Source organism: Anticarsia gemmatalis, chromosome 29 (genome assembly GCF_050436995.1).
Source record: "Anticarsia gemmatalis isolate Benzon Research Colony breed Stoneville strain chromosome 29, ilAntGemm2 primary, whole genome shotgun sequence".
Taxonomy (NCBI): Eukaryota; Metazoa; Arthropoda; class Insecta; order Lepidoptera; family Erebidae; genus Anticarsia; species Anticarsia gemmatalis.
The window spans coordinates 4,936,023-4,948,999 of NC_134773.1; the positions used below are offsets into that span (position 1 = coordinate 4,936,023).

General features: G+C 35.5%; 1 protein-coding gene across 1 annotated transcript in view; it reads right to left on the reverse strand.

The window, feature by feature from the left end:
- sli (slit guidance ligand) overlaps window positions 1-12,977 on the reverse strand; it is a 113,280-nt gene that overhangs the window by 51,054 nt on the left and 49,249 nt on the right. Inside the window, exons 3-5 of the mRNA XM_076133444.1 lie at window positions 3,240-3,311; window positions 2,771-2,842; window positions 2,012-2,083 (exon numbers count right to left, since the gene is read on the reverse strand). Of these exons, the coding sequence (XP_075989559.1) occupies window positions 2,012-2,083; window positions 2,771-2,842; window positions 3,240-3,311 (216 nt within the window). The remainder of the gene's footprint in view (window positions 1-2,011; window positions 2,084-2,770; window positions 2,843-3,239; window positions 3,312-12,977) is intronic.

Here is a 12,977-nt window from a genome sequence, read left to right on the forward strand (position 1 = left end):
CAAACGTTGTTTTACCATATAAATAAAAAAAATGTGTCACTTAGGGGTATGAAAAATAGATGTTGGCCGATTCTCAGACCTACTCAATATGCTCACAAAATTTCATGAGAATCGGTCAAACCGTTTTGAAGGAGTACGGTAACTAACATTGTGACATGGAAATTTTATATATAATATATTATTTCTTCTTTTTGTTGTATTTATAATTCGTTTTCGTTTATGTTTACGTACAAAAGTTATTATTTTCTTATAAGTTTTTTTACATATTTTTTATTTTTATTTTTTTTATTGGCGAAAATTTTATTAGTTTATTTTTTTATTGTTATTTATTTTTAGTTTTCTGTACAATTTTGGATTATAACAACGAAAGCGTTAGGGTAGGTTAGCCCTGTATGGTAGGGGTAGCAAACCTTAGGCAGCTGAAGCCTTTGAAATGAAAATAAAGCAAAACTGTTAGGGGCATGGGGTTGTGAGTTGTGACGATGTTTTTAATTTTTGTATGATTTTGGCAGAAATATGTTATGAAATACTGAAATATTGTATGGATTGTTGAACGATATGACGTAACTACATAAATAGAAGTATCAAATAAATAGTAAATTGTTTTGTTATTTTTATGAATGTGATGAGTGTTTCAAATATTCGAATATTTTCATATTGAAGTATTTTTTATTGAAGTTTTTATTGAAGTAATTCAACACTAATAGCGATTTTTTCTAGAAATGTCTCTGATTTTTATCTTTAGGGCACAAAATCTCTGATTTGTATTGATTTTTGACAAATACTGTAAATATGGTTGGTGTCAAAAACATTATTAAATAGTTTTTTCTGTAATAATGTAACAAAAAAATGGCAGACATTTTTTCTGATTAACTTACAGAAAAGAAAAACAGTAAACTATCTGAATTAAAATAAGCCATGAGAAGTTATATAAAATTAAATTTATGATTTGAAGAGCTTAACGTAATTCCACCAAAATCCATACAAAAAACTGTACAAAAACGTCACAAAATGATTCATTTTATTACAAGCTAGCTGTGGATGAAAATTAATTATAAATCTAACACATCGAAGAACCCATTATAGCGAGAAGCCTAGGGGTGACGGACAGATGGAGTGCTGTGGTGTGCTGAGGGTAGAATACCTTAGACCTATACATCATCATCACATCATCACTTATACATACATACCTATACTTGGTATAAGAGGATCGGTCCCGAAAACAGAATACATTATGTTAAAACAATAAGTCAAATTTTGACACTCTACAATTACTTATTTCCTAACAAATTATTTATACACGTTATAAACTAAATAATATTAGGTCGGGGAAAAAGTCTTTTCACATTATGTGATTCTTGAAACCAAAGGGATTTTATTTCAAGTTCATACATACTATAATGCGAACAGACTTTTTCCCTTACCCTAGACCTATGTTAGGAATATTGAAGACCTCATAAATTATTTTAGAATGACCTACATTTTGCAAAACCTACCAATACCAAACCCAAAATGCACACTACAGAATTCTACGCAATAAAATCCTTTCCCAAGATCACACACTACTATCATTAACAATAATTGTTATAGTATCCCAAAACCTAGTTATAAAACTATATAAACTTATATAAATCCCCGTCTCAACACCCGAAATCTATCTCAGAATCACAAACCCGTTTCAACTCTCAATATCTAATCCGATTACATTAAAACAATATCTAAATTATTTACATTTCTTACGAAATCCGATTCCCAATACCCTAAAAATCTCCCGAATTCCCCAAATTTCCCTAAAAAAATTTCCAAAAAAACCCAAAGTACACAAGTTACCCCATCATTGCCAAAATTACCCCAAGATCCCCAAAATTTCCCTAAAAAACCCAAATTACCCCTAAAACCCCCAAAACACCCCAAATTCAACACACCACAAGCACCCCACCGCCCCGGAGAGGTTACTGAACACCAAGAACCGGGATAGGGTCCACACCGGGTCAGTACCCAGGCTACTCACAATCTCTGAAGATGCCTCAATCTTAGAAACAGACCATCAGGTAAGTGTCCAAGACGATTATTGTTCAGCCGCCTGTAATCCAAATAAATGTGTCATGTGCGTTCCTTAACCTTCTATTGAAAAACCCGTTTTTTCAAAAAAGAAACAAGAAATTTCATTGTCGAGATACCCGTTTTCAAAATAAAATTTATTTTGGATAAAAATATTGTTTAGATTTAGCACTTTTTGTTATGAAAAATAACATAAAAGAAAACGATTTTAAATATACTCAAAATGCAACGTTTTTTGAGTTAAAATGTAATGTTTATAAAGTTTAAATGTTTGTGAATCTTTTATTGTTTAAGCTTGGCAGAAAAGTTTTCGACAAACAAGATTAAATACTAAATTAAAGAGTAAATAAAATAATATTTTGTGTGTAAAAATTAACACACAATGTATTAATTATTAGGTATAATTTAATCTTATTAAGATAACATTTTAACTTACAATGAATTACTTTCATTATTTCCAGAAATCTTAAAAGAATAACTTTTCGTTCATTAAAAATAAATAATCTTGATTTATCGCATTTTATCCAACAAAACACTATTACGACATCAACAAAAAAAAAGGTTAAGAAACGCTGAAAAAGTAACGACGTTGCCAAGTCACATCTTACAGAAACGACTCTATTGGCAACTGTGACTGGCTGATTCGAATTTGGAACAGCAAACATTTCTGCACGACGTGACTTTGTAGCGACGTAATAAATATACTTACAGTCGTTCTAGCGCGTTGAGCTCTAGAAACGCGTCCCTTTCGATCGTATGGATCAGGTTTTCTGATAGTTGTCTGTGAAAAAATAATACATTATTTTTCTAAATATTAGGTCGGGGAAAAAGTCTTTTCGCATTATAGTATGTATGAACTCTTAATACAATCGCTTTGGCTCAAGAATCACAAATGAGTACACGGTTCATTAGGTTTCTTTCAGTGAGCTCGTGAGGTACACAAATATCGAACTTTTTGTGTAGAGAAAAGATTTTATTACAAGTTCATACATAAGTGCAACTAGCAATGACTATGGTCATTAGATTAAATTATCAAGTACTAGGTAATATCTAATCTTTTACACAAAGAAAAAAAAAAACCATATTTTTTCTCGGTATAACTTTTTTCATATTATGTAATTAAGACTTTCGAGTGTTTTAATATAAGCCATCGTTGTTATTATTTTGATGATACTTACAAAGTTTTCAGCTCCTTCAAACTTTGGAAATCACTTTGAAACACGATACTTATGTTGTTGCCCTGAAGATCTCTGAAACAATGGAAAATAATACATTAGACATGGTTTTAATTTATTCATTCATAGCAGAGTTAGTGTTGATCCTACTGTCAAAGTAGTTGTAGCCTTTGTCTGAACTCGTGTTATGTTAACAAGTTAGACTTGTAACGTGCTCGAAGCACGGAGACGCTCAGCTCAAATATCACTGCACGTACATCTATGTAATGTACAAGTTAACATACTTAGCGTTTACCACACGGTGAGCGGAACTGACTGCATAAACCACAATAGCTCCATTTACACACACTGTATCGCGCATGAAACAACAATCGCGCGTGTAAGGGGAAAGGAAAGAGCACGCGCCGCGCTCATCTGTCAAGTCCGCGAAGAAAATCGCTCTCGAAGAGCGCGCTGCTTTCCCGCGCGTAATACTGTACGATACTAAGAACGTGCGATACAGTGTGTGTGTAAAGACTTTCTAATGTGTATTACTAAGCAAGATCTAAAGAAAAAAGAACCCCCGGTTTCTAAGGTACATTTAGCGGCAGTTTATCTATTCAATAGCGTTGAAACTCATACAAAAAATGCTTATCTATACTAATATTATAAAGCTGAAGAGTTTGTTTGTTTGTTTGTTTGAACGCGCTAATCTCAGGAACTACGGGTCCGATTTGAAAAATTCTTTTAGTGTTAGATAGCCCATTTATCGAGGAAGGCTTTAGGCTATATAACTTCACGCTACGGCGATTAGGAGCTGAGTAGCAACGAACAATGTTACAAAAACGGGGAAAATTCTCTCTTACATGACGCAAGCGAAGTTGCGCGGGTCAGCTAGTGAATAGATAAACTACCGCTAAATGTACCTCAGAAACCGGGGGTAAGACTGGTTTGAATCGACTGTAGCAGTCAAAATATTTATTGCCCTTATAAAATAATGATTAAAACATCTACAATTTGAAACCATAAAATTAAATTAACTTGTATACTGCTCATATAAAAGTTTAATTCAAAGAAATTAGGTTTTTATAAGGGGTCATAACATTTATTAAGTTTTGTATTCAAAAGATTGACTGTTCTAAGATGTGTGCATTAGAAATAATGACCACTTGTATAAGTGTAGTCTTTCTTCCAACTATGTTGGAGTCAGCTTCCAGTCTCACCGGATGCAGCTGAATACCAGTATTGTACATGCAGCGACTGTCTATCGGACCTCCACAACACAGTTACCTGGGTTATAACACGATACTAAGTAACACTGCTTGACAGACTTTCAAGCTTCTGACTACTGTTAACGACTGTCAAAGATCTTTGAAAATGACAGCCGGGACCCACAATTTAACGTGCCTTCCGAAAGTTCCGAACTAGGTATGTATAATATGGCCACCCATCCGCAGGACAACCTCGGCAAGCGTAACTTAACTTCAGAGATCCATCCGCGGAGCTGTTGTTACTTAGCTACGAGCTTCTTATGTATGTATGTATGTATTAATTAGGTCGGGGAAAAAGTCTTATCGCATTATAGTATGTATGAACTTGTAATAAAATTTTTTCTCTACACAAAAAAGCTCGATATTTGGGTACCTCACGAGCTCACTGAAAGAAACCTAATGAACCGTGTACTCATTTGTGATTCTTGAAGTCAAAGAGATTTTATTACAAGTTCATACATACTATAATGCGAAAAGACTTTTTCCCCGACCTAATATGTATGTACACTTATAATAACTCAATTTTCGCCTCTATAAGGCCTATTAGCTGGTACTCTGAAGTGCCATATAATGGGTCGACCGCATTGATAATATGTTAAGTGCTTGTTACTGAAAGGGTTATATACCATATTCCCACGAGCAATTAAGCCCTATTAGAACGTGCCATTTAAGTCTGTGGGTCTGAATATAGCTGCAAGCTGCTATATAGAGGACGGAGTATGAAAATATTTTTTCCAAAAAAAAAACTATCTATAAAAAAAATCGCGTTTATTTATTTAACTAGCTTTTTTCCCGTGAATTTTTAAACAACATTTCTCCCCTTGGGAGTAGAATTGATCAAAATCCTTTCTTAGCGGATGTCTACCTGCATGTCAAATATCAGCTCGATCCGTCCAGTGGTTTGTGCTGTGCGTTGATAGATCACTATGTCAGTCAGTCACCATTATAATAAATATAACCCATTGCTGTCCCACTGCTGGGCAAGGGTCTCCTCCCGTAATGAGGGAGGGGTTAGGCCTGGAGTCCACCACGCTGGCCAATTGCGGGTTGGGGACTTTGCATGCCCTTAATAAATGTATTAAACAAATTTTAGGCATGCAAGGTTTCCTCACGATGTTTTTCCTTCACCGTTGGAGCATGTGATAATTATTTCTAATACACACATAACTTCGAAAAGTCATTGGTGTGTTGCCTCGGGTTCGAACCTGCGACCACTTGCGTGGGAGGTAACAACTTATACCACTCGGCTATCACTGCTAAATTTGAGACCATTGAGTTTTATATATTATTATTTAGATGATCAGTCTTCTAGTTAGTGGTGAACCTAGTGTCAAAGTAGCTGAAGTTTGTCTGAACTCATGTTACGTTAACAAGTTAGACTTGTAACGTGCTCGAAGCACGGAGACGCTCAGCTCAAATATCACTGCACGTACATCTATGTAATGTACGCGTTAACATACTGAGCGTTTACCACACGGCGAGTGTGACATGAAACAATGTTCAGGTAAAATTAGGCTACATTTATTTTGAATGATTACACAATAAGATTTATTGTACAAAGTAAATAAAGTAACTCCTTTGAAGATGAATCATGACAAAGATCAAAGGCTAAAAATAATTAATTATTTTAATTTATATTATTTTGGCTACAGGTTACGAAATCTGTCATAATATTGTTTTTAAATCACCATTTTATTAAAAGCGAGAATTTATTCTTGGATGTTTGTTACTCATAAGGCGCCATAATAAGTTACGCTCACCGGTCAGTAAACGATCTGTGAGTTAAGCGAACCTCGGCGCGGGCATTCAATAAATGGGTGACCGCATAGTGGTATTTGAACTGGGCGTCGCGTCACCGTGTTTGGAGGGCACATAAAAAGTCGGTCCCGGTTGTTATCAATTAACATAACAGTCGTTAAGCCACGTCATAGGCCTTCGGGCGGCTTGAACAACTTTGACACTAGGTTGACCACTAAACACACCACACATAATTTGACACTAACTATACGATAAGAATACGGTATAAAGTGGGATGGAGTTTATAACTTGAAATAATATATTACAGTGTAGGTTAGAAACCTCTAGGATTCGAAGTAGAAGTCAGGGCTTGTTAAACCGAAACTAGCTGACCACGCGTCCATTTTCATTGAAACTGGTCGAACCGATATTGATAGAGTTTTGCAAAGATGCTGTTGAGGCTTCGGGGAATATGGATAAAAAATAAATTTAACCCATTACTGCACAGAGTCACCTCCCGGAATGAGGGAGAGGCTAGGTCTTGAATCTAAGTTAGCTTAATGCAGGTTGGGGACTTTGCATTCTTTTAAGAACTATCCTATAGAAATTCAGGCATGCAAGGTTTCATCACGATGTTCTCCTTCACCGTTATAACAAGTGAGCATTATTTCTTATCGGCATGTAAGAGACATGCATTTTTTTTATTAAAAAAGTACATTTTCCCACTCTACTCGAATAAGTTGCGAATATAACCAGTAGTCAGCAAGTAATTAATATTCTGGACAGGAATTGAACCTGTTACATATATCGTGGGATAATTACTGAACAAGCTTCTGTAATGTGGTAAAAAAGTTTTTAAGAATGTCGTCTAAGACTTTGCCGAATTCAAAAAGGCTCTCTCATATGTGTAGAGAGAATTTTCTTACTAAAATTATTTTTATTTAAAACTGCACGTTTGTCGCAGTGGTCAAAGTGGTCACATCGCCGCGATAACCGTCGCGCCGCGTGTGGTTCCAATCACACCCGGGACTAATATTTTGTGTGATGAGCACGAGTATCTGTTCTGAGCTTGTTAATATAGCTATATAAGTATGTATTTATGATAAAATTAATATTTAAAAGAATAGCAGAAAGTTTAACGAACGTGTTTTATTGAAAGATAATACCAAAGACAAAAACAAAAGCTTATGGAACACCATAATAATAATGTAACACTTTGAATAGTGTTGTGCCAGTCACATCAGATAAAGAAGGATTTAATTTAATATTACAACACTCTTACCAAATTACAGCCCTTCTTTTAAGTGAAACATATAACAAATTAATATTAGGCACAAAATATCTTTGGTTACATAGTATGTCTTAAGAACAAATTTATAATAACAAAATATGCTTTACTAACTCTTACCAAACAAAAACTTTACTATGCTTTACTAACTCTTACCTATATGCCCATATCTATTACATATAAAACATCTTGGACCTTTGTTTGCTTTATTTTTCTCTGAAGTTTGTTTGGCATCCTGCGAGTTAATTTTACTCCTGTTAACATACAGCGCAGCATTATCTGATTTCCTAACATCTTGTAGGAGCTTAGTTTTGACTAAATCAGCTGTTATTTCCAAACCAGAACTTTCTAAAGCCATGATCATTGGTTGAAAAACATCTGGCAATCCCGCCAGTAGTAAAGTACCCAACCATTCATCATTTACAATGAAACCTATATTTCTCAATTTATTGGCAGTTGACATTATTCGGTTTACATAGTCCTCCATGTTTTGGCATCCGTCTACCGTGGTTGTGATCAGATCTTTCAACAGTCCGACACGTCGAGTCAGTCCTTTGTCGTCAAAAGCTTTGGCCAGATTATACCATACTTCTCTTGCAGTTCGAGCTTGTTGGATATGTATGTAATTGATAGGGTCAACTAATAAAATGAGTTTAGACTTAGCCTTAGTGTCCCTTTTTAAATCAATTTCTCCCGGAGATTCGACGCAATCCCACAATTCCTCGTGTTCAAGATAAGTTTGCACAGAAAACTTCCAAGTAGGATAATTATCTCTTCCGGTCAGCTTTTCTATCAGAGTCATCGTATTTGAAGACATTTTTGCCGATGAAGACGCTTGCCGGTGCTTTTGTTTTACACGACAATCACTTTTAGGTTACACTTTTCTAAACTTTTACTGATATTGTTTTTAATTGTTATTTTTTACGTATTTCGTTTTAGATTATTTATTTTGGAATAATTGCGTGGGTCTGGGCCCATAACCTGATAAAATTAATATTTAAAAGAATAGCAGAAAGTTTAACGAACGTGTTTTATTGAAAGATAATACCAAAGACAAAAACAAAAGCTTATGGAACACCATAATAATAATGTAACACTTTGAATAGTGTTGTGCCAGTCACATCAGATAAAGAAGGATTTAATTTAATATTACAACAATTTACAAGTATATAAGTATGTTTATCAGTTATTTACAGTACAAGCTCTGCTTAGTTTGTAATCAGATGACCGTATGTGATTTGTACAATTATATTTTTTCATCATATAGTTAGTGGTCTAGTGTCAAAGTAGTTAAGTGTTTGTCTGAACTCATGTTATGTTAACAAGTTAGACTTGTAACGTGCTCGAAGCACGGAGACGCTCAGCTCAAATATCACTGCACGTACATCTATGTAATGTACGCGTTAACATACTGATATTTATTTATAATACACACTTCGTTTATATCCAAAGGTGTGTTTTTACTCAATTATAATCGTTTCAAATCGATTACAAGCGAGAAAGACGATTCGATAAGTAATAATCGTTAAATCTAATTTTTATTGGCCTGAGAATCTATATGAATGTAGTAAATAATTTATGTAAAGTTGTTATTTAATATGGTCGGTTAAATGACTGCTGATCGCTAGGTCTCGGGTTCATTTCCCAGGTCGGGTAAAGTGATATTGGACTTTATTTAATTCTTCTTCTTATCGTATAGTTAGTAGTCAATCTAGTGTCAAAGTTGTTCAAGCCGCCCGAAGACCTTTGACATGGCTTAACGACTGTGCTCTTAATAGACAACAACCGGGACTGACTTTTTACGTGCCCTCCGAAGCACGGAGACGCCCAGTTCAAATACCACTACGCGGTCACTCATCTATGGAATGATAAAGTTTGCCTTACCCACAGATCGTTTACCGACCGGTGAGCGCAACTGGCTATGAGCGCTGCTAGGTATTTATGTATCCTTATTTAACATTAGTTACTAGCTGACCCGCGCAACTTCACGTAAGAGAGAATGAAATAATTTTCCCCGTTTTTGTAACATTTTTCGTAACTACTCCGCTCCTAATGGTCGTAGCGTGATGATATATAGCCTGTAGCCTTCCTCGACAAATGGGCTATCAAACAATGAAAGGATTTTTCAAATCGGACCCGTAGTTCTTAAGATTAGCGCGTTCAAACAAACAAACTCTTCAGCTTTTTAATATTATAGTATATAGTATAGTATAGTATATAGTATACATAACTCTGCTTATAAACAATCTATGTTTATAGGATGAAAGTCAAACAATGTCGGAACAATAAAAATAATAATAAACAGTTGCGTAAGCAATTATATGTCTTCTGACAATATACAGCTGAGAAATAAAATAAGGAAGTCACCGGTAAACGATCTGCGGGTGAAGCAATATCAGCGCGGACATTACATAGATGGGTGACCACTTATAGTCCAACAACGTAGTAGAGAGTCTTGTATACAAGGTTCGCGGTACGGGGGTATACAACATACAGAATGTATAACATCAGTGACTCGGCTTATGCAGCTGACGGTCCGCCCAACCTCGCTTGCGTCACATAAGAAAGAATGGGTCATAATTTTCCCCGTTTTTCGTTGCTACTCTGCTCCTAAAGGCCCTAGCGTGACGTTTTATAAATGGGCTGTCTACCACTGAAAGATTTTTTCAAATCGGACCAGTAGATTCTGAGATTAGCGCGTTCAAACAAACTCTTCAGCTTTATAATATTAGTATAGATAAACTTGTAATAAAATCTATTCTCTACACAAAAAGCTCGATATTTGGGTACCTCACGAGCTCACTGAAAGAAACCTAATGAACCGTGTACTCATTTGTGATTCTTGAAGCCAAAGAGATTTTATTACAAGTTCATACATACTATAATGCGAAAAGACTTTTTCCCCGACCTAATATTTTTCTTTTTTGTTTACTATTAAGCTTCTTAAGTATATACAGGCATGATAATATGCAAAGTAGTCGTGAGAACAAATTCCAGACGAACATAAAATGTTTTGTATGATTGCAGTTTGATGCCAACTCGTTAAATTTGCATACAATAGCGCGTTCATATATTTAAATAATCACATAAGATACGCAATATTATGATAATAAAATTTTACCCATTAATGTCCCACTGCTGGGCAAGGGTCTCCTCCCGTAATGAGAGAAGAGGTTAGGCCTAGCGTCACATAAAAGAGAATGCGTCATAATTTTCTCCGTTTTTGTAACATTTTTCGTCGCTACTCCGCCCCTAATCACTGCAGCGTGATGTTATATAGCCTATAGCCTTCCTCAATAAATAGGCTATCCAACAGAAGAAGAATTTTTCAATTCGGACCCGTAGTTTTTGAGATTAGCGCGTTTAAACTAACAAACTCTTCAGCTTCATAATATTAGTATAGATAAATAGTATATGTAAAGTTATTCAATTTCGTATGGAAATCGAACCCTTCTAATCTTATCTAAGACATGGAACAAAGCATTAATCTATGTTTGTATAGAGCTTAGATATAATATTCTTAATGTATGTTACAACATGTTTCATTCATGCTATAATTATTGTATTTACGCATAATCCTCTTTGAAAACAACCGTGTGTTCTGTAACACTTGAAATATTATTTATAACTACGGAATCTATACTAATATTATAAAGTTGAAGAGTTTGTTTGTTTGAACGCGCTAATCTCAGGAACTACTGGTCCGATTTGAAAAATTCTTTCAGTGTTAGATAGTCCATTTATTGAGAAAGGCTATAGGCTATATAACATCACGCTACGTCCAATAGGAGCAGAATACCAGTGAAAAATGTTACAAAAACGGGGACCAATTCTCTTATGTGACGCAAGCGAAGTTGCGCGGGTCAGCTATATAATATAATTATATATATAGGTGACTGATTGACTGACGTAGTGATCTATCAACGCACAGCACAAACCACTGGACGGATTGAGCTGAAATTTGGCATACAGGTAGATGTTATGACGTAAGCATCCGCTAAGAAAGGATTATGAAAATTTCCACCCCTAAGGAGATAAAATAGGGGATGAAAGTTTGTATTAAAATTGTAACTGAAATTAAGCTAGATTCACACATGATACTTTTTACTACGGGAAACCTGTTCACGCGAACGAAGTCGTGGGCGGATGCTAGTTTTAACATAATCCTATTTGAAAACAACCGTGTGTTCTATAACACTTGAAATATTATTTATAACTACGGAATGACTGCCTCCGTGGCGCAGTGGTTTAGGTCGCCACGCCGATACCACTGCAACGGGAGGTCGTGGGTTCGATTCCCACACGGAGCAATTATTTGTGCGATCCACAAATAATTGCTTCGGGTCTGGTCGTGCTTTGTGTCCGTTGTTTGTATGTTTGTAAAAGTCCCCGCGACACAAGAGCAATTCTTAGTGCGGGAGTTGTCTTTAAAAAAAAAAAAAAAAAAATTAACACACGAGGAAGGAGCATGAGTGCTATACCTACCCTAGTACTAACATCGGACCTCCACAACACAGTTACCTGGGTTATAACACGATACTAAGTAACACTGTGCGTCACACTTTCAAGCTTCTGACTACTGTTAACTACTGTCAAAGATCTTTGAAAATGACAACCGTGACCCACAATTTAACGTGCCTTTAACATGGAGGAACTCGACATTCATAAGACGGTCACCCATCCACATTACAACCTCGGCAAGCGTTGCTTAACTCAGAGATCGATCCGCGCGGCTGTTGTTAACTAAGCCACGAGCTCCTCATATATAAGTACATCTATGTACAGTCAGTATATATCTAAAGTACATTCGCGTCCAATAAAGCGAAACGTTAAACTTTTAATTAAAAGTTAACGAATTGATTAATACCCGTCTGAGATTGTACAGTCGAGTGCTACGTTTTAAATAAATATTAACTTGTTTAAATTTTTAGAGGAGAGCTGAATAGATTGAGCATAATCTAATGCCACCAAAAACATTTTGTAAAAAGCTCAAGTCTCGCAGCTCAGTCTTTCTGGCGTAAAAAGTGGTGAGATCTATATAATACCAAGTCGATTAATCTATTTCGTCTCTACTTAAAGGACCTTCCTGTCTTAAGTTATTACATAAGTTATTATCAAGCCAATATTAAAAATATTTTGCGTTTAAAACAAATAGACCGACCTGGCCATCGCATGATTTGTATGTATTACACAATTTCAGAAGCATTAACTTCTCGTCGTGCTGTGTAGCACGACGAGAAGTTAATGCTTCTGAAATTTTAATGGCGAATTTGTGTTTTTATGCGATGACCAAGTCGATCTATTTGTTTTAAACGTAAAATATTTTTAATATTGGCATGATAATAACTTATAAATACTTAATAAAGCCGTGCCGCTTTTTTTTGCTCGATTTGCGGGGGCACCACAGTGCCCCCAGATATATAAAATTCTCACGTCACAGTTTTCGTAACCGAACTCCTCCGAAAC